Raw genomic sequence first — 23,108 nt, forward strand, 5'->3', positions numbered from 1 at the left:
ACCATTGAGCCGAGGTGGCGCAGTGGTTAGGGTGCAGTACTGAAGGCCACTACAGCTGACTGTTATCTGCAGTTCAGCGGTTCTAATCTCACCGGCTCAAGGTTGACTCAGCCTTCCATCCTTCTGAGGTGGTGAAATGAGGACCCAGACTGTGGGGGCGATATGCTGACTCTGTAAACCGCTTAGAGAGGGCTGAAAGCCCTATGAAGCGGTATATAAGTCTAACTGCTATTGCTATTGCTATTGTTATATGTGATTTGGGTCCAGGAATTTGTTACTCTCCAGAAGAAAGATAGGATGGAAAACCAATATTGAGTATTGTTCAAGAGGACCAGAAGAGCTTTAAATAGCAACTAAAGATAGAATCCTGCAAGCAAAGTCGTATTTCTGAGTGTATTTCTCTGAATTTTGGTAGGATTTAGGGTTTTTTGACTGTTAACACCAATTTTGTGTTATCTTTTATGGATAGAATTACTGCTGAAATAGCTAGGTTCAAATTCCCATGTAACCATTTTTCTTAGGAAGAGTTTCTGGATCAGCCATTCTCTTAGGGGTGTCAAACTGGTGGTCCATGAGCCGGATGTGTCACATGCAGGCCACGTCCACCCAAGCTCTGCGAATGGGAAAAACGTCGCAAAACATCACATGACGGCAACGTGACACCGCGAGTTTGATGTTTGTGCCTTAGCCTATCTCATAGATGGTTACTATGAGAACCTTAGAGGGTACACCATGTGAATTCTTTGGAGTTCTGAGATGAAAAGTGAAATGTTAACAAGTGATACTGTTCATTGAGACGACAGAAAATATTGAATTACAATTCTTTTTTATTCTCAAAGGATTTAAAAATCATTCTAAATATTTTTAAGGAATTAAATCAAAGGTGGATGAGTTAAAAGCAGCATATGACCGAGAAGAATCCCCTAACCTAGAGGACTATGAGCCCAACACAGTAGCTAGCTTGTTGAAACAATACCTGCGTGAACTTCCTGAAAACCTGCTTACCAAAGAGCTGATGCCTCGTTTTGAAGATGCTTGTGGGAAGAGCCTGGAGTCTGAGAAACGGCAGGAATGCCAGCGCCTCCTGAAAGAGCTTCCAGAATGTAACTTTCTCTTGATTTCCTGGCTGATGGTGCATATGGACCATGTCATTGCAAAGGAGCTAGAAACAAAAATGAATATCCAAAATATTTCTATAGTGCTCAGTCCAACTGTCCAGGTATGTGTGCTAGCCAGCTGTTATTTCAAACTGTTTTCAAATATATTTTTGGAAATCACCTTATTTGTATTGCATGCGGTTATGGTATTTCCCCTGTAGAGAAAAGGTGTGCTATGTCCAAACAGAAATATACTTACAAAGTGCATCCTTCAAATGGAACTTACTGAGTGAGCTAAGCCAGAGTTACTCTTGCAGGGGCTTCAAATCTCCAAGAGGACTGCTGTTTAACAAAGCTGGATTTAGTTCTATGCTTCCAGTTCTTGAGTTCTTAGAATTTAATATAGCCTTTATTTTACAGATGTAGCATATTTTTTAATATTTTAAGACATTTGATATCAGAATCACTGTGATTAGTATTTTGCAGCAGGTTTGGTTGGAAATATTAGTAGGTAACTTACTTTCTCTTAATTTTTTTTTTAAACACGAGGCCATATAGGGATGTTACTGTTAAGACACCTGGCACAACATTGTTAAATGATTAACTCATTATTAAGATGGACTTTCAATTGGTACTTGATTCTGAATTTGTGCTGAAGATTGAGGACATACAGGTCTCTGCTTTTCATATGCCATCAGAAATCCTATCTTAAGTCATTTTGGAGTGTGCTCAGATATCGTTAGCACCAAATCCATATTGTATATAGTAATCACAAGCAGAAGATCAAAATTTAAACATGTTTTTTATGAGCTAGCTGCATTATGTATGTTAGGTGATAAGTACTAACAAAATGCCATATAGAATGCACAAGTGTATGACAACTTTTATATGGTTTACTGAAACAAACTATTAATTGAATTCAGATATTTTAGTCCTTCCATCTTGAATTACTACTTCATTTAAGATAGATAAGGTTAAATTGTATAACAAATAAAAATTTAGTTTGATGGCAGGCATTTCACATCATATCTGCACTTAAATTAGCATGAAAGAATTCATTAATATAAAAGTTGGTACATATTTCTCTATCCAGGAATTTGAAGAGAAGGTGATTAATAGATTTGCCAATTTAAAAAAGGGTTTTATTCAGGAAGGGGAATCATGTAATCTTAAAGAGTAAGGAGAGCTAATAGGTTTGTTTGTGACTGTTGGAAGATACTTTTTAATATTTTTCTCTCTCTTGTTTTCCTGCACTTTTTCTTTTTTCTATTGTTTTTCTGTTAAATTTTTATCTATATTCAAATCTCTAATAAAAAGTATGTATAAAATAGAAATTAAAGATGGTTGGGGTAATTCCAAGTGCCCCAGAGTGTATATTTTTTATTATTTGTAAGCTCATATATTTAGATATAAAGATATCCACATGTTTTAACAAACTACCTGTACTCTGGATGCAGTAAAGAAAAACAAGGAAGTTGGACAGTTTAAAATCTTGTTTTGTATTACAATTGGTAACATTTATGGTCACAATGTTCAAACATATCCCTGAAATTGAACATGCCAGAGATTCAGATAATTCAAAACATTTGAATTAAAGAGGAACTCTGAATGAATCAACAAAAGGAGCATCCACAATATAACGCAGGTGTATGTGTTGATGTTTTACTGTAGGATTGCAGCTAAACAGTTCCTATTCTTATGTTAAATTTATTATTTAGTTAAAACATTTACATAGCTTACCCATTTTATAACCATCTCTGGGCCATTCCCAATCACAAGTTAAAACAACATACAAATCCATATTAAAATTATAAAACTTAAACATTAAAATATTAAAATAGTCACAAGCCCTTGGTCCTTGTCCCTGAGTGGGCAGTTGCAGGAATAAAAACCTACAACTACTACAATGGAACCTCTGGTCATGACCGTAATCCATTCTAGGACTTTGGTCGCAACCCCATTTGCTTGTGACCGGAAGCAAGACTGACTGTGCTTGCGTGTACAAAAAAAAATGGTGCGGAAGGGGAAATTGCCGCAGCAGGAAAATTGCTGCAGCTGTGTTTGATTGCCTTCTGAGGATGTGTTCGCGACCAGAGTTAAATATTTAGCGGATTTTTTGGTCGGCACCCAATTTGGTTGTGGTCAGAAGTGTTCATGACCCGAGGTTCTACTGTATTACTAATGTTTCCAGACCAATCAATAAAAGCTCTATAGTATCTTCTAAGTGAAATGGCTGTTTTATGCAATTACTGTCAATAGTTTAAAAATTATGACAGAAAAAATGAAGTAATTTTAAAGTCATATTTCACTGATTTTGTTCAAATATGTTCCATTGTGCCCAATAATTTAACATAATTAGATTAGGGTAGACTCTAGGTATTGTATTTCTTTATATGACTCATTACTGGTGAGGTATACGCGTAAGGATTAGTTAAATTGTTCATACCTTTACTCGGCAGTTATAACTACCCTACTCCACCTTGGTTTTTAACACAGTTACGTTAAATGAATGCAACATGTTCATATACTCTTCACTCTGGTTATTTAACTAGAGTTTCAGTATTATGAAATTGAATCCAGTCCTTTATAAAATTTGGAGTTTTTCCAGATATTAAATATAACAACATTAAAAATGGTTAATAGTTAAATACCACAAAGTAGATCTTTTTAGCATCCTTATAGCAATTTCGTTACATTTTAAGATTCCTTAGATTCTAAGGCTTAGAAGTAATAGAACATAGCTGAGGTTTATTGGAATATTTTATGGTGGGGAAAGGGTAAAATACGTATTTAAAGCAACTACCATATTAATTTATAAATACATAATATAATATTTCTAGACTTTTTAAAGAAGGTTACATTGGATTAAAATGTAAATAGAAGATTTTGCAATAAGATCAGTTTGCTAACTGAAACATGTGATTGGTCTTAACCAGATTTAGTTTGAATCCAGATTTACAAACAATCATTTGAACCTGGCTCAGTCAGATTAATCATAGTTAATGTTAGGTGGAGTTTTTCTGAATTTGGGTGGCATGGCAAGCTACAAAGAAGCAAAGCAGAAACAGAAATCCTATTCAGAGGGATAGAAGAAGTATAGGGTCTCCTGCTTGAGCAGGTGGTTGGATAAGAAGACCTCTGAAGTCCCTTCCAACTATGTTATTCTGCTTTTTGAGATTGGTATGGTGTTTGCATGGCACTCTTAAGAAGACTATAGCACAGTTTTTCCCAACTGATATTCAGGACCACATATCCAACAAAGCAGGAGTGTTGAATAGATTGCTGCTCCTAAGGGCTGCTGTGCAGAGGACAATCATTCAGTCCCATCTTTAGCCATATCTACAAGAGATATGGAGAGCCGAGGTGGTGCAGTGGTTAAGGTGCAGTACTGCAGTCTACTTCAACTGGCTGCTAGCTGCAGTTTGGCAGTTCAGATCTCACTGGCTCAAGGTTGACTCAGCCTTCCATCCTTCTGAGGTGGGTAAAATGAGGACCCAGGTTGTTGAGGGCAATATGCTGACTCTGTAAACCGCTTAGAGGGGGCTGTAAAGCACTGTGAAGTGGTACATAAGTCTAAGTGCTATTGCTATTGCTATTGCAGACTGTCCCATATCAATTGGACATTTAATGTCATGCTCCATTACAAAATGGGGCAATATGTGCTGAGGACAGGTGCATTTAGAAGAAACTATTGTATGTTATTTTCCAGAGGAAGGGAGGGAGTGGTCACGTGTGAGTATTCTCAAAGCCTGATTGGTCCAAAGACTGAGAGCAAACTCTTAAATACTGGTGCCTTCCAATCCAGTTTCCTCTCAGTCGTTCTTGGTCCAAGTACTGTTGAGAATATTCCTAGGTAGGCTTTGTTTTTATGTGATCTGGCTTCCTATTTGGCTTAATTGGGCACTTTTAAATTCTGCAAATTCTAAAACCTCATTGCTGCGGCCCCAGGGGACAGTCCTCTGCCTCCCCCCCCCCCCCCACGGGCCCGGAGCCTCAGCCCTATCCCTGGGATTGCGGGGGTGCCAGCTCCAGGTGCAGCTTCAGGAAAGGCAGCTTTCCTTCCCCACAAGGAGAAGTGAATTTCGGCACCTCGTGGTGCGCCCACTGCTGCGGAGCCACTGATTGATCCGGGCGGCTGCCGCATTGTTTCGGTTTTTGTTTCACTGCGAGAGGAGGTTTGGGGGTGAGGAGTGCGTGCCGGTGTGCTGCGTGGCTCCCTCCGTCGTTATTTGGAGCGGCGTCGGCTGCTGGAAGCCAGGCTGAGCCGTGTGTGTTTGTTTTCGGCCTTTTCACCTCCGCACGGAGTTCCAGCGGCCATTTTGGCTGCCGCCACGTGCGCAAGGCCTTTGCCTCGTTCTGCAGCCGTTTGGGAGCCTGTAGGTGTGTTTAGAAAGGAATGTTTTTTTATTTTGCAAGTGTCTACACAATGAATGACAATACTTCTAAAGTGATACTGTGTCTTCCCAGATCAGCAACCGTGTCCTTTACGTGTTTTTCACTCATGTACAAGAATTCTTTGGAAATGTGGTCCTCAAGCCAGTAACAAAGCCTCTTCGTTGGTCTAACATGGCAACCATGCCAGCATTGCCAGAAACACAGGAAAACATTAAAGAAGAGATCCGAAGACAGGTTGGTCGTCTTTGAATGATTAGAACTTTCTAGAAATTTGATTGAGGGAATTATTTTCAATCTTTTTATCACTGATGTATGTCCCTTATAATTGAGCAAAGTGCTAGATTTATTGTATGATGGTAAAGAATAAAACAACTTCCAGCTTTTAGATTTAAGAGAAGAGCTTACACTTATAATTTAGGTAGCCTGGACATCATAGGTTAAGGCTTGAATATATAATTTTCTCTTACATACGGTCTTCATTTAAGATTTAATTCTCCCTTGTTCGTGTAGTACCTTGATTTTTTTCAACCGAGGTTGTATTCTTTTTTAGATTGAGGTCAAATCTCACAATGTTGCAACAAATGGCCTAATTTTCAGATTTTGGGTCTAATTAAAATATGATATATATGAACTCCCTCAGTACCTTCAACAATAGACAGAAATTGATCTTCTGGAAATTTGACTTGCTAACTTAAATTGACATATTCCATTTGTGGAAAAATAGTTAGAACTCACTTACCAACTGCCTTGCACAGTGGCTGTTCATAGTTACAATAGTGCTAAAAAATAACTTCATGATCCAGGCATGTATTTTTACAACCTTCACAATCACGTGTTGCCGTTACAATTGGTTAGTACACATCCTGTGCTGACCTGTTTTTATTTATTTATTTATTGTTTTTTTCTCCCCTCACAGAGCAGAGAGATTGGACAGGAAAGGATTATAAGAGAGTAAGCAGGCACATGATTAGAATACCATTGGAAGGAATGTGCTAGAACTGACTATTTAACTAGCCCCTGAGTATGCTAAGTGGTAGTGCAATCCTTTTGATTATATTGTGTGCCAACTTACAATACTTTCTCTCCAGTGAATGTTTAACTCCCTTCTTACAATCACCAGCGCCATAGTGAACATTCCAAAGAGAGTGGGGAAAAAGGAAAGCTGATGTAAAATCATAAGCATAACCACAGTCATGTGTGTCCATTTATCAACCAGGTTGCTGTCACAGTAATGGTAGCTAAATAAGGACTATCTGTATATTTAATAATGTGTTTGTTTTTTAAAACTAGGAGTTTCTTTTGAACTGTTTGCACCGAGATCTTCAGGTAGGGATTAAAGATTTATCCAAAGAAGAAAGATTATGGGAAGTGCAGAGGATTTTGACAGCTCTGAAAAGGAAGCTAAGAGAAGCTAAAAGACAAGTAAGTTGTGCTTTTGTGTTATTAAATCGTGTGGATGGAATGTTGATTGTTTAGTTAACATCAGTATAGTTAAAATATCTGACCCTGGCAAGATAAATAGAACCATTAAGTTTTCCTTTATTTTTTTCTTGAGTGCAGTGCAGAATTATGGGGCTTTTGATAGTTTTAATCCCACTTATTCTTTTATTAGATTCTTGGTTTCACTGGTGCTTTGATTCCATTGGATAAAAAATTGAAAAGGCACTTTATCAGGACTTCTATGCTAGGACCTAAGTGATTCTACTATAATGTTCACATCATCTGTTGATACTATTTTTTTTACAGTTTAGTTTCTGTTTAGAATAAATCTAACTGCACCATTGATTGTTTTTCCTATAAGTAGGCTTTAGATTTCTGGATGTAATTTCATTTTCAGAGTTTGATTGTTTTGATCTTGTATTTTATCAGGCATTGCCCAACTACTTAATTAAGTTATGTTCCAGCATGTAGGAATGTTTTATAATTGCTGTACTGCCTAAATCTGCTGATGATATGCCAACAAAAATGTATGGTCTATCAATTTTTGGAAAGTCAAAACAGCCATTCTCATTTGACTACCATCTGCCTTATAAAAATGAGTGATTAATTTGATCTGCGAATGGTGCTTTAGGAAGCTTGAGATAACGTATATAGTTTCCCAATATTGTTGTAGGTAAAATCCTGCAGAAGCTGCAGTTTAAATATTCTTGCATGTTAATGTATGATCCTTTGAATCGAGTTATTAGACAATTTTTTTTCAATGCAGGAATGTGAAACAAAGATTGCGCGAGAAATTGCTAGTCTTTCAAAGGAGGATGTTTCCAAAGAAGAAATGAATGAAAATGAAGAAGTTATAAATATTTTGCTGGCTCAGGTAGTATATGTTGTTTAAAGTATTTTTATTCTGAATGTTTAACCTATACACACTGTGAAAGTAAATTGGAGAGATTTGACTGAAGGAGATAATTTCTTCTTACAGATGTTGTATGTGTGTCTCTGTGAGTCAGTCATAGATAGCTATCAAGTATAATGCCAATTAATATCCCGAGGGACTAAATGAAGTGCTTGGTGGTTGACACAGAAAGTAGCTGATCTGGAAAGTCTGGAATCAAGAGTTGAAAGCAGCAGCAGCATATGTGTTTCACCACTGACTTATAACTAAAAAAGCTTATTCTTGTATGTAAATCTGGATGATTGTCAATTCAGAATTTCAAGTCCCTTTGAAATAACAAATTGGTTGCACTGATTGAGCTACATATTGAATAGCATCTTACAATCTCTGCTAGTTCTTCACCACCCTGCAGCAAGCCCCTTCTATTTTTCTATTTTCCTTAATCTCCTATTCTTCCTGCTTTCCAAACCCAGTCCCTGAAATGCTGCACAATTCCTTCCCAGTTTTTCCAGATGTAATACGTGAAACTATGTCACAAATTTCCTAATTTAGGATTCCTATGTATTTCAACTGTTCATAGACTGAGAGCTGCCAAGAGATATTTAGGAAATGAAAATAAAACTACATGAGATGAGCATTTGCACTACTGTGGTTTTCCAGAGGAAGGGAGGGAGTGGTCACATGTGGGTATTCTCAAAGCCTGATTGGTCCAAAGACTGAGAGCAAACTCTTAAATACTGGTGCCTTCCAGTCCTAACACAGTTTCCTCTCAGTCTTTCTTGGTCCAAGTACTGTTTGAGAATATTCCATGGTAGGATTTCTATTTATTCCAATTTGGTCTCATTTGGTTTAATTGGGCATTTTAAAAGGGCAGGTAGTCGATTTCGGATCTCCGCCACAACATCACTTGGTTGGAGCTGAAGGCGGCCCACCTGGCTCTGCGACACTTTCAGACTTTAGTGGTGGGGCGTCATATACTCCTGATGGACAATGTGGCCACCAAGGACCACATCAATCGTCAGGGGGGGACCCACTCTCGGGCTCTCTGGCTGGAGGCTCTGAGACTGGGCGCCTGGGCGGAGAGGCACCTGTTGTCCTTGGTGTCGGAACACATCTCTGGGCTCTCCAACTTCCAGGCGGTTTGGCTGAGTTGGGCGACTGGTCAATGGTGAGTGGCGACTCCATCCGTCGTTTCGGAGGATCTGTCAGAGGTATGGCAATCCTCTGGTGGATCTGTTCACCTCGCCCGCGAACTCGCAACTTCCCTGGTTTTTCACCCGTTTCCTGTCCTGGTTTGCAGAGGGCCCAGGCGCCCTCAGGAGCAGGTGGCCCGCGGGCCTTCTGTATGCATTTCCTCCCGTCCCCCTCATTCCGGGGACCATCTGGAAGGTGGTAGCGGAGGAGGCTCTGGTCATTGTGGTGGCCCCTTATTGGCCCAGGAACCCTTGGTTCACGGACCTAGTCCAGCTGTCAGTGGCTCCTCCGTGGAGTATCCCGCAGGAGGAGGTGGTCTTGCAGCAGGGGGTCCTGCTTCACCAGGAGCCCCAGTGGCTCCATCTGACCACCTGGCTCTTGAACGGCGGCTGCTGAAGGGGGCTAACCTGTTCGCTGGGGTCCTTCTTACCTCGAGGTGTCTCGGCGTCCTTCGATGACCTGCATTTACAATTCCACCTGGGCGGCCTTGTCCGGTGGTGTTCTCCTCTTGGCTTTTCTCCCGACAGGACCACTATTCCTAACGTCTTGGATTTCCTACAGAAGGGCCTTGACGATGGGCTTTCACAGGTGGCGGCTTTGTCTTCGGACCTGGGGGTTGTGGGGTCTTCTTCTCTCTCTCATGTTTCCCTCAGCGTTTTCTGAAGGGGGCGGCTAATCTCGGCCTCCCCACATCCACAGGTTCCCCACGTGGGATCTTCCCCTGGTTCTCAGGGCTTTGACAGGGGCCCTATTCGACCCTCTTTGGTCTGTTCATCTGTGGTTCTTGTCTTTGAAAGTGGCTTTCCTGGTGGTGGTTACCTCCACCCGACGTATTTCGGAGTTGAGTGCCCTGTCTTCCAGGGACGACCTTTGCTATTTTCACCAGGACAGGGTGGCGTTTCGCCTTGATCCTACCTTCATCTGAAGGTGAACACTCTGTTTCATAGGGCTCAGGAGATCGTCCTGCCCGACTTTTGCCCGGGCCCGTCCAGTGATAGGGAGAGGCTCTGGCATCGGTTGGTCTTGTGCCGCGCTCTGCGGATCTACCTCCGGCGGACCGAGAGACTCCGTAGGTTGGAGGCCTTGTTTGTTTCATTCCAGCCAGGAACGTTAGGTTCTGGGGTGTCCTCGGCCACCATTGGCCATTGGCTGCATCAGGCCATTGCGGAAGCCTAAGGTGCAGCTGGTCGTCCGGGCCCATTGGGCATCACGGTCCATTCTACTAGGGTGCCGTGACCACAGCAGTGTGGGCCACGAGGGCCCCGTCTGATGACATTTGTCATGCGGCCACTTTGGCTTCTCCGACGCCTTTCCTCTGGCATTTTCGTCTGGATGCCTTCGCTTCGCCAGACGCGTCATTTGGTGGGAGGGTCTTGCAGTGGGTGGCGGCTGATGCTCCCCTTGGGCCTTAGTGGTTTCTTGTTCTCTCTCCCTGGGACTGCAGCTTGGGTATGTCCCACATGTGACCACTCCCTCCCTCCCTCTGGAAAAAGAACGTTGGTCTTACCTGAACGTGTCTTTTAAGAGGAAGGGAGGGAATGGTCACGACCCGCCCTGGTGATTTTTCCTTTGGGGCCAAGGGGAGGGCCCAGGTGGTTCCCGGGGGGGGTGGGTTGTTGTTGTTGGTTTTTTTGTTGTTTCAGTTCTACCGTTCGCCTTCGAGGAAACTGGGTTAGGACTGGAAAGCACCAATATTTAAGAGTTTGCTCTCAGTCTTTGGACCAATCAGGCTTTGAGAATATCCACATGTGACCACTCCCTTCCTCTTAAAAGACACGTTCAGGTAAGACCAACATTCTTTTCATGCAGGGTGTAACAACTAGGAAAAAGGAGTTATTTTTGCAATTCTCAGCCTAGAAAAATATATTGAGAAGCATATGAGGGCATTGTATGTACAATGGGCATTGTATTTTCCTTCATCCCTCCCCAGAGCAACTCAATCTTCCTTTTTGCACATTTTCTACTTAGCTGCATAAGAAGCTAGGTTTTATGACCATAGTAAAGAAAAAAATAATGTCCTGAATCAAGATTGGTTTATCATTTCAGTAAAATTGCTCATATAATTTAATTACATAGGAGAATGAGATTTTGACAGAACAGGAAGAACTATTAACAATGGAACAGTTTTTACGTCGACAAATTGCATCTGAAAAGGAGGAAATAGATCGTCTCCGAGAAGAAATAGCAGAAATTCAAAGGTAACCCAGCTTCTGTTTGAGGTTTAACTGGTGGGTGGAAATTGCAAGTCAGCTAATTCCAGTTAAACATTAGAAGAAATTGTTTCTTACAGAGTAGGCTCTGGCTGGTAGTGACTGCCTAAGGAAGTGGTGGATTCTCCTTTCTTGAAACTGACTAAAACTGAACTTGGAAAGTTATTTTTTAGGGAATGTTGCAGCATATAGCCTTTTCCATCTTGCCACCTTTCACATATATTGGGATTGGAAGTCTAAGGCCAAGGTCCTTTTGTGTGGAAGTTCTAAGAGTCGTAGTAGCACCAATAATATCTGCAGGATATCCAGTTGGTGAAAGTTATTACAGTGGTATATTACTGAAAGGAACCAGGATTTAGACTAAATGGTCTCCATAGTCCTTTCCAGCCAAAATTCTTCGATGCTAAACTTACTGAATATAAATAATATTTTAAACATTGTTTCACCAGAAAAGTTACAATGGATGAACTTTTATGCCACATTGTAATTCTTCTCCATGAGCATTTAAATTCATTAAATTGTGTTTTGGAGTATATTCATTGTATGTGCATGAATGTGCTTGAAAAATGTATAGCAAACCAAGGCAAAAGTGATAGATGTCACAAAATTTTCACTTGCACATCTAGTCGCCAGCATGGTCGCAGTGAAACCGAAGAATATTCTTCTGAGAGTGAGAGTGAGAGTGAAGATGAAGAAGAGTTACAGATAATCTTAGAAGATTTGCAACGGCAGAATGAAGAACTAGAGGTGAGATGGCTTCTTGTGCAGTAGATATTCACTGAGTTCTTTATTCAGGAGTAGGAAAATATGATGAAACATATGACAAAAAAGATTTTTTTTGTAATATTAGAAGTTATTTAACTATGGAATAGCATAGTTTAGAAAGTAGCAGATCCTCCTTTTTTAAGAGGTAATCTACCGGATGCTGTTCTTTGTCACTGGGTTGGATTAGATGAGTTTTGTGGCAAATTTCCTCATTTATTGTTCTGTGACCAGTGTGTGGTAGAGAACATAATATTTTCCAGTAGACCCGAGGGAGGGGCTACATGGGATATTCCGAAAGCCTGATTGGTCCAAAGACTGAGGGAAATTTCTTTTAACCTCCTCCTTTCCCTGTTGGCTCCCAGTTCCTCTCAGTCTTTGATCCAAACAACTGCTTTGGTTCCCAGTGTATCATTGAGAGAAATAGGTAAATTTATTAATCATTCTATTCGATCCATTGGGCATTCTAAATTCCAAAGAAAGCTGCTGCCTCGCAGGGACAGGGTCCTCCATCTCGCAGCGTGTCAAGGGAGAACTAATTGGCTCTTTCGCGCACTTGTGGCACCGGGAGCTCCGACCGATCCCTGGAACTATGGGGGTGTCGGGCTCCTTCCAGTAGCTCCGCAGGTGAGACAGCAAAGCGGAAAACGCCGGTTGGGCTAGCAGCGGTATTTCCATCTTATCTCAGCCGCGCACCCATCAATCGAGCTGCAGCTATTCAAACAAGCTTCGGCGAAGAGAAAGAAAACATTTAAACTGCGTAAGGAGCCTCCGGTGGCCATTTTGGACACTAATTGGGCCTGATTGCATCGCGGCCAGTGTCAGGCTGGCAATTTGTTCTCCGGCAGTCTGCCCTTCACCCACAAGGTCTTTCGGGTGTTCCCACCCCCCCGGGATCCGAATTGTTCCCACCTGATGTCCCAAGCCATACAACACCTGCTAGACATTCAGGCGATGGAACCAGTCCCGGAGACGGAACACGGGTTGGGACACTTTTCCAATATGTTCGTTGTCCCGAAGAACTCGGGGAGATGGAGAACCATTCTGGATCCCAAATGCCTAAACCAATTTCTAGTATACAGGCGCTTCAAAATGTCCTCCCTCGGATCTATTCTTCAGGGAATCAGGCAGGGGGGATTACCTAGCATCAGTGGATCTAACGGAGGCGTACCTCCACATCCTGATCCTGCCCACCCATCGCAGTTACCTTCGGTTCTCCCACAAGGGACGCCACTTCCAATACAGGGATCTCCCCTTCAGCCTAGTCTCAGCACCGCGCACGTTCACAAAGGTTTTGGCGGCTCACCTCCGCTCTGCTCCGGTGAGACTCCACTGCTACCTAGATGACATGCTTGTGCAGGCCGACTCGCATGCACAGGCGGTCCTCAATCTCCACCTGACCATCCAGACCTTGCAGTCCCTGGGGTTTTCTATCAACTTCCCCCTTCTCCCCCTTGACAAAGATTCTTCATCTGCGGGCGGTGATAGACTCAGTTGCAGGCCTAGTTTGACTTTCTCCAGAACGTCTCGTCATCCTCCAGTCATTGGCATGGCAGGTATGCGCAAGAAGGTCAGCTTCCATCCTGACTTTGGCCTGCTTATGGGCAAGATGGTGTCATGCATAGGGATCATGCCTTGGGCTCGCCTCTACTCCCGAACCTTGCAATGGGCCCTCATCCCATTCCAATGGAAGCACATGAGCAATTCCCTGCGGCTCACCCACCTGGCAGCAGATGTACGCCTGCCAATGAAGTGGTGGCTGTCTCTGGCTCTACGACACAGGTCCCAAATTTGGGAGCCAGATCGCATAACCATTACCACGGACACGAGCTTATTCGGTTGGGGGGCCTGATGAACTCCAGGTTGGTGCAGAGGCATTGGACTGTGTCGGATCTGTGCCACAATATAAATTGGCTGGAACTGAAGGCGGCCCGCCTGGCGCTCCAACAGTTCAAGGACTCGGTCATAGGCCGTCATGTTCTTCTTTTGACAAAAAATGTGGCCACAAAGACCCAAATTAATTGTCAGGGTGGGACTCACTCCAGAGCCCTCTGGCTGGAAGCACTGAAGCTCGGTTCTTGGACAGAGACACATTTGGCGTCACTGGTGTCGGAACACATTTCAGGCTCGGCGAGTCACCAGGCTGATTGGCTCGGACGTGTGGCTATAGACACGGGGAGTGGTAGATTCACCCCGATCTGTTCCGGAAGATTTGGCACCACTTCGGATTTCTACTGGTGGATTTGTTCACAACCCCGGCAAACACCCAGTTCCCAAGGTTCTTCTCCCGATTCCCAGCCCAGGCAGCAGAAGGAGTGGATGCCCTTCAGACCAAATAGCCTCTGGACCTGCTATACGCCTTCCCCCTCTCCCACCAATTCCGGGGACCTTGAGGAAGGTAGTGGTAGAGAGGGCAGACATAGTTCTGATTGTACTGCATTGGCCCAGATGGCCTTGGTTCGCGGACCTCGTCCAGCTTTTCATATCTCCCTCGTGGAGGATTCCTCAGAAGGAGATCTCCCTGCGCCAGGGAGTCCTAATCCACCCGGAGCCCCAGTGGCTCCACCTGACTGCCTGGCACTTGAGCGGAGCCTCCTGAGGAAAGCCGTTCTGTCCTCCCGGGTCATAGCAACCATAGAAGCATCCAGGCGTCCGTCAACCACACGAATTTATAATTCCACGTGGTCAGCCTTCGTTAGATGGTGTTCCCCTCTTCAGATCTGTCCTACTGAGGCTTCGGTCGCTCATATACTCGACTTCCTTCAAAAGGGATTAGATGGGGATCTCTCCCATAACATCCTTCGGCGTCAGGTAGCAGCCTTGTCCTCGGTCATGCCCGGTGAGGGACATTTATCTCTGACTCACCTTCCTCTAGTCAAGAGATTTCTATGGGGAGCTGCCAACCTGCGACCTCCTCCCATACATTGGTTCTCCACTTGGGACCTACCACTAGTTCTCAAGGCCTTGACAGGGGCTCCCTTCGAGCCGTTGTGCACGGTTCACCTTAAGTTTCTATCCATGAAGGTGGCTTTTCTAGTCGCCATGACTTCTGCCAGACACATTTCTGAGTTGGGGGCTTTGTCATCCAAGGATGACCTTTGTCAATTTCACCAGGATAAGGTGGTCCTTTGTTTGGACACTACGTTCCTCCCAAAGGTCAATTCACCCTTGTTTGGACACTACGTTCCTCCCAAACGTCAATTCACCCTTGTTTGGACACTACGTTCCTCCCAAACGTCAATTCACCCTTCCACTGGGCACAGGAGGTCATTCTTCCTAATTTCTGTCCTAACCCCTCCCATGAGAGGGAGCGCCTTTGCCACTGTTTAAACGTGTGCCACGCCTTACGCATATATCTCCGATGCACATTTCATTCCAACCTGGCTCCTTGGGGGCCAGAGTTTCATCTGCCACAATTGGCAGGTGGCTACGTCAGGCCATCTCCACTGCTTACGGGTCCTTAGGCTGGCCGGCTTCCCTGGGGATCACTGTCCACTCCACACGGAGTGCCGCCGCTACAGCGGTGTGGGCCACGAGGGCTCCATTCAAGGACATAAGTCAGGCAGCCACTTGGGCCTCCCCGTCCTCCTTTATGCGCCACTATCGGTTGGATGCCTTTGCATCTGCTACAGGGTTCTCCAGCAGGTAGTGACCGCCCCTTCCCCTGAGCCTTAGTTCCCTCCCTGGGACTGAGCTTGTGTATGTCCCATGTGTAGCCCCTCCCTCGAGTCTACTGGAAAAAAAACGTTGGTCCTTACCTAAACGTTTCTTTTCAGTAGTCAAGAGGGAGGGGCTACTTCTCACCCCAATTAGTTAGTTGTTAGTTAGCGGGGTGCGGGGTGGTCGGATGGTTTCCTTCTGTTTGTGGTCGGTTTTTATGCAGTTTATCTTTGGTCATTCGTCTTCGAGGAATGGGAGCCAACAGGGAAAGGAGGAGGTTAAAAGAAATTTCCCTCAGTCTTTGGACCAATCAGGCTTTCGGAATATCCCATGTGTAGCCCCTCCCTCTTGTCTACTGAAAAGAAACATTCAGGTAAGGACCAACGTTCTTTTTCTCTTGATATATCAAGGCAAATCATTCATCTATCCTGTTCAAACCCAGCTCTGTATTTTGATACTAAGCTCGGTTAGATGGAAGTTTCTTAGGCTTACCTGGAAATGACATGGACTCCATCTGGAACCTTGTGCGTGCCAAATACTTAGGCTAACATTAAGCAGGCAAGGTTTATTTTTATTAAAAATATTAAGAATAAATAGTTTGAGTTAAGAAACCTTCAATAGACTTCCATTTAACCTTACATGTGAAGATGTGGGATTATTTTCCTGCCTCTCCCATTATCAGTAGATTTGCAGGGCAGAAATACTTGCATTTGTAAGCAGACTGTTAAATGCAAACTAGCATCAACAGTTTTCAGGATCAAACCAGTGTGGATAATTTAAAAAGAAAAAAAGAAAATAAATAGAAAAGCTCTTCATGGGATTTTGTTATAATAGCAGATTTTAACTGAATGAGCACCAGTAGTAAAACAGAGAGAAATGTTATTTTTAAGTGTTGAGTAAAAACTGATTTTTTTTTGCATTTAATCAATCAGTAAAACAGGAAATTTAAAAATGGGAAATAAGGTCAGTTGAAACTAAAGTACTGAACTGTATTATTTTCACATAAATACAGCAAATTTATTTTTCACAATTTACACAGCCTTATATTTCAAAGTCATTTTATATATAAAAAAATAAAGCTATAAGTTAGTGTGAATGTGACATTCTCGTAGTCCACAATGATTTTCTAGTAGAGATGTCATCTGGACAGATACTTGATGGAAAAGCTCACCATTAAGACTAATATTGGCTCCTGCAATATTTTCCCTGCAGTTTATTATGTTATTTAAGAACCAAAATATTTTTCTCAGCATTCTGGGTTTTGAAATTTTCATTTCAAAATCAATAGTATTGCTGAGCAACGAAATGTAATAAAACAAAAATAATTGAATGAGTATGATAATCTTTTTAAATTTGTACCAGCTGGTTTTCCATGCTGTCCTTTTCTTTCATGGAAGGGTTTTTTTAAAAGGACATTGTGGAAGTGCGCAAACACTGATCCATGTTACCCATGCAGGAAGTTTCATCAGATTTCTGTGGGTTTCCTGGTTAACCTTCTCATTGAAAAAGTTTTCCTGTCTTTCCAACAAAGGCATTTCATGTTGCTTCTCTACTGTTTAATAAATTCTTCCATTTAAATGAAATACAGAATATTGTTCAGACAGAGGTTTCCTGTTTTAGTTAAAACATGTAACCAAAATAATTATTTTCTTTGATTTCTGTGTTACAGAAAATCTGAATAGCTGCCCAGAAATAAACTCTGCACTTTAACTTTTTCAAATTGGTAGCAAAAGCCATACATAGAAATATATAATACGCAAAAGCAATGACACTTTGTAGATTTTTTTTCAACAATAGAAACTGATCAACATTATTGCTTTCTTATTTATAGCTGGAAAGAAAGCTCAGGGAGAAGTATTTAACAAACTACAAAGGTTTGCAGATGTGCCTTTACATCTCTTAAGAGTTAAGCCCTCTTGGAGATGACATGGATGTATCCATGAAAGCTTGTGAGTTAATAGCTAAGGTGTAATATATACTGGGCAACCACTTCATAGCCTATTAGTCACATCTATCTTCACCTATGTTGAGTGATAAAACTCCCAATAAAAGGGCAAATAAAATTTTTTTTAAGCACATTTCAAAAATGAATATATAATTAACAGATCCCAAGACCTATGAGGAAGGCTGGGGGAAGGAGGCGCATATTTTATGTTGCCTTTGAATCTGCCATTGTAAATTGCTCATTTCTGCTAGGGCTGGATTTTCCAAGGGCCTCCTTTCTTGTTTTGTTCTGCCTGATGAGACCCCGCTTGTCTCCCTTCCAAGAGAGAGCTGCAGTGAGGAATACCTTATTAATGATTCATTAGTTCCATCAGTAGCTGGCTGTGTATAAAGCTCAAGTGACCCTTTTTCCCCTTTTGCTGGATCAAGGTTAAGAATAACCATCTGAACCAAGCGATTCACGAGGAGCGCGAGGCCATCATTGAACTGCGAGTACAGCTTCGCCTCTTGCAGATACAGCGAGCCAAAACGGAGCAGCAGGTGCAGGAAGAGGAAGAGCTTGAGAAACGAGGGGGCCCGATGCAGCAGCAGCCGCCCCTGCCAAGAGACAGTGTCCCAGAGACAAAAGCTATGAAAGAGCAGCCAAAGGCAATCCAGGAGTCAGTAAAGCCATCTCCAAGCAAGGATAGAAAAGAAACTCCAATTTAATTGGATTTCTGAGCATTTGGATTCTTGCCTGTGCAAAGCCAGGACTGCGCAACTTACTGTAAATTTATGGCCTGTACATTCTGTAAATATTTTCTCTTTTACATTCTGGGGATATTTTGTCCCCGTCCTATGTGTGGCTTCTGCCTATCAGGCTCAGGTTACTTGGAAAGATAAAGCAGAGAGAGAGAGAGAGATGGCAGGAGGTGGCAGCTCTCTAGTTACTCAGCCTTGTGAAACATTAGCTTTGGCTGATCTTTGGGAATTGAGGGGATGATGGTACATTTTAGAACGATTACATACTCACTCTGAAGCAGACTTTCAAAATCTCTCATGCATTATCTGTCCAAGGGCTACTTCATACAAGATATTTCATTGCACAGATGTAGGAAAAAGTACAGAGTCTTCTGGGCATATAGCAATATGTCTTGTAATACTTGGCCACCAGAAATTTCAGGTAGAGAAGGTTGCATATCCCCTTCCCCCAAATCTCTCCATTTGGTTATCTTTCTGGCCACACATACAGATGACTGTGTTTCTCTCTGACCAGCACCGAAACCAGAGGAGGGGAGAACACTGCACAACCCCTCTCTTTGCCATTTGCGGGTAGTCTAATTTAAAAGGTAGCATTTCCATTCTGGTCTTGAAAAGGAGCTTCCTCTTAGCATCAAAATGGCTTTTATGACGTTATTTACAAGGCTGATACGTCACTAATCAGTGCAGTTGTCTGTTAAGTGTTTATAGAGAAGCCACACTTGGCACAGCAAAATAGATGCAAGCATATTCCACAATGGTCCATGTTTTTCTGTGGAGGTAAAGTAATTGTATGAAAAGTGGCTGTTGGTTAAGAATGGGGAGATCCAATCCATATCCCATTCATTTATTTGCTTTGTAATTTTTTTGCTCTCGTTCCTCATAATTGTCTTTATTCACTCTTACTTGTGCCTTTCAGTAACAAAGGAGCTTTACAAAATAGATGTGCCCAAAACGGTGGAAGATCTTCAAAACTTTAGTATTATGTAATGTGTTTTCATCTGACTTTTTAAAAGCTTTATGAAAGTACGTGAAATTAAATTGAAAAGATTGATAAGCACATATCCATAAATTCACTATGAATTCTTGAACCCTGTCAATGCAGTTATATGTAGAACTGATTCCTAGGGTTGCCAATTAATTAAGAGAATGGAAGCATTTTGTAAGTTTTATAGCAAACCTCATAATGCTGACCTTTCTTTCTTTTAATAATTTAAAGAAATTAGTGAATGTTGTTGATTATCAAGGTCCCATGATTTAGGAAAAGGAGTTGGAGGTGATTTTTGTTGCACTCTTTCTCTGATGGATTGAGAGCACTTTGAAGTACAGTGCAACACAAGTGCACTGTATCCAAAAGGATCTTGGAACTGAGGTGAATGATAAGAAACAATCTCACCCATTTTAGTGGCTTTGAAAGAAGTATTACATTCAGAAAGGGCTTCATATTGTTCTAGAACTTGTACCAGTGTTTGGTACACATTTGAAAGTGTGTTGTAAGTGCTTTGGTGGTCCTCTCAAGCACAATGCAATGGAGGGAAGAAGGTCCATCCCCAAGCCCTTCCTGGCATTTTCTAAATGGCAATAGGGGAGTGTATTTGTGGTCCTTTGTGCGCTTAAAAGAGGGTGATTCCAATAAATAAAAAAGCTGGTAATATATACCCATAAATTTGTGATAGAAATGTTCAGCTGCCTTATGCTTAATTAGTTACCATTGCCAGCAGTGAATTCTTACAATAAATTGTGGCTTTTCAGAGCCACATCATTAAAATCCCAATTCAATTTGAAGTGGTTAATGTTAATTGAACTCTATAGAGTGCTTGTAGCTTATTTAGTTTCTGTAATATTTATTTTTTATGTGGTGGGTGGGTGGTTTTTGTTTTTTTGTGGTTTTTTTGCCTATTGCACTGTTGTGAATCATTGGCCATGATTTAATGTTTGTACAAATGACACTGAGATGTGCATTCTAAAGAACGATTTTTTAAAAAAACCTTAAAGAAAATTTATGGAGGTTGGTTAAATGACAATTGTAGGTAGGGTTTTTTTTTTGGCCTGTTACATACATTTTATATTTCTGACAGTATTTAAACCTTTTTGTTTTGAATTCATACTAATTTCTATTAAATTGTCAAACTTTTATAATCAATGTTCATCAAATATTTTGATATTGGCTAATTTTTGTTTGTCAAGAACATGTTAATCAAGAAAATAAATTTAACAGCCATGTGCTAATGGTTTTATTGAATTAAAAATGTTAAGATTCACAAATAAATTCTCTGGTCCACATTCAAAGCCCTAATGTGGTAATAACTAACTGAACCTATGAAAAATGTTTGTATTAAATAAATGCAATTCTACAGAAAAACTAAAAGGACAGATTACTAATTGTGGTTCTTTCTGACTCACATTTCTGGATTGTACTGTATGATTCTTCAGTCTAATCAAGAACCAGAATCACTCTCTATGACAGAAAATGGTTAACTAATGAGGGAAGGCAGTTGAAAAAAAAATCCTCTTAGGATACAAATTGTTGGCAAATTGAGTTTTGAGTGCGAAGCATTTCTGGAATGTTCACAGCAACCTGATTTGAACTTAATTCATTGTAAACTTAAATTGTTGTGAATTCCAAATGTTTTATCCATCCTAATGAAGAGAAAGCAGCTCAGCAATGAGACCTAAATTTGTATTCATCCCTACTTCTTTCATTTATGAATTTTCTGTAGATTAGTAGATGCATAATTTACTTATCTATGCTACAAGGTCAAGTGCCTTGCTGCTTGCTTCTGCGACCCTACATTGGTTTCTGTTGTCTGACAGCAGAATCTGTTTTTCCCCATTTCCAATTTCCATGTATTCTTTCATCATAGCAGAATGAGCTGGAAGAGAACACAATCTCGCTGTTTGTTCCAGTTTCTGAAGGTAGCCCCATATTTTCATTAGGGACTTATTATAGCATGGAAAATAATTATTTCCCCCATGTCATTCTTCAGTGTATTCTTCAGTGTTCCAACTCTGTTTTAAGCAGGTATTAAGTAAGCAAATGTTTACTGTTTTTAACGAAAGTCATTTGCTTATCTGATTCTTAAGTATCTTTTCCCACTGACTGAAGAAAGGAAAGGAAATGTTTCATATATAATGCTGCACAAGGAAAATACTAACATACATACGTATTGTTCAAGTTCCATTAAGAGAGCCAGAGTAAGAGTTCTCTTCAGTTGGTTCAAAACAGAAAATTGGAAGCAAACGTTAAATATGTTATATAACAATTTAATGCAGATCTGATTAGAATGCCATATATTGTTGTTAATTAAGATTGCACACAACTTCCACATATCCTGTTCCAATTTGAGAAGAAGCTATGAAACTTGCAAACAATTTTTGCTTACATATTTTTTGGGGTTAAAATATGGTCATAAGGCCAGCTTCTAAGGAACTATATGAAACTTGTGTCCTGCTAACTCTTCCAAAAAAAGGAGCCATAGCAGGGAGAAATAACAGTTTCAAAACTAGAAGACTGGTTAAAATACTTGGTTTGGATGCATTGATAAAAAAATTGTAAGTTACATAAAAGGAAACCTACTTTAGAAAAACCATGATTTCTGCAGAGGAATTATTTTGCTAAAATGTTTTAAAGGATGTAGATAAAATGATTTAGTAGAAAGTATTTGTTTACACTTTTAGGGCACTTTTGAAAGTAAACAAGGATTCCTGAATACTAGGTATTTGAGTCAAATGTTATAAATGCAATAAAGAATATAATTGGACTATATTCTCACAATAGACATAGTGAAAAAATGAGGTTCAGTAGGGCTAAAGTGATTTTCAGTTTGGATATAAAAGATGTTACAAATAAACACATCGCAGGATGTTGCAGGATGCAATCTGAGTTGGTTTTGTCTTCCAAACTTTCGCACTCGGGCTGGAGCCTATCTTCAGGGAACTTCCTATAGCAGTGTGTGTGCTTTGGGCTGTTGTGTGATATTTATGTGGTGCCTGTTATATGTGATTTTTTAAGATGTTAATTGGATTGGATCAACATCTAAAAAGTCACAACAGGCACTATATAAACACCACACAAATAACAGTCCAAAGCACACACTCTGCTAGAGGAAGTTCCCTGAAGAGCTCAGAAGACACCCCTGATCATGGTGACCGACCCAGATTGGATCCTGCATAAAAGATGTTATAACTAGGAACTCAACAGTTTAACTGCCACTTTGATGTAGGCTGGCTCACATTTAGAGGGGAAAGCCCTCTGTTAATCTGATGAAATATGGATTGATAATGTTTAAGCAGAAACTTTTTTCTGTCCATTTTGATTTCGCTTGAGAAAACAGCAAATATGTTAGGAAAGGGGCTGTACAAAGTATTCCAACAGCTTTTTCATAAAGCCCTCTCTGAAATAAGAGGCAGGCTCCTTGCCAATATTGAGCAGCAGTTTTAATAGCTGTCTGCACATGCCCTTTACTTTACTGGTGGTCCCAGGGGGAGCATGGCTTGTGCATCCCCCTATAGACAGCTGAGGCCAGCTGCTGAAGCATGGTCTTCATTCACACTAACACTAGGAATACCCCAACTGCTTTGCCAAGCTGAAATTAAACTAAACCGCAGCATACCTGAATGGTCAGTTTGCAATTTGTGTGTGTTCTCTTCAGTTGTACAGCAGCACACATGTGAAAAGCCAAACATCAACTTTGCGGATAGCATAATACCAACTATATCTCTGTCCTATGTTACTGCCTCTCCCATCAATGGAATTAAGCTAAAGAAGAGATCACA

The 23,108-nt window shown here is 41.3% G+C and overlaps 1 protein-coding gene across 3 annotated transcripts in view; it reads left to right on the forward strand.

Annotated features, from left to right (window-relative positions):
- Positions 1–20,703, forward strand: part of RALBP1 (ralA binding protein 1) — a 35,543-nt gene extending 14,840 nt beyond the window's left edge. For all 3 annotated transcript variants that reach the window (XM_014073538.2, XM_087707293.1, XM_087707294.1), the window contains 7 exons: positions 870–1,219; positions 5,565–5,726; positions 6,783–6,914; positions 7,699–7,806; positions 11,095–11,216; positions 11,855–11,975; positions 18,024–20,703. In XM_014073538.2, coding sequence (XP_013929013.2) covers positions 870–1,219; positions 5,565–5,726; positions 6,783–6,914; positions 7,699–7,806; positions 11,095–11,216; positions 11,855–11,975; positions 18,024–18,302 — 1,274 coding nt within the window. In that variant the 3' untranslated portion in view covers positions 18,303–20,703. The remainder of the gene's footprint in view (positions 1–869; positions 1,220–5,564; positions 5,727–6,782; positions 6,915–7,698; positions 7,807–11,094; positions 11,217–11,854; positions 11,976–18,023) is intronic.
- Positions 20,704–23,108: the final 2,405 nt, after the last annotated feature.

Source organism: Thamnophis sirtalis, unplaced genomic scaffold (genome assembly GCF_051295495.1).
Source record: "Thamnophis sirtalis isolate CommonGarterSnake01/CBP01778 unplaced genomic scaffold, rThaSir2_p1.2 scaffold_2, whole genome shotgun sequence".
NCBI lineage: Eukaryota > Metazoa > Chordata > Lepidosauria > Squamata > Natricidae > Thamnophis > Thamnophis sirtalis.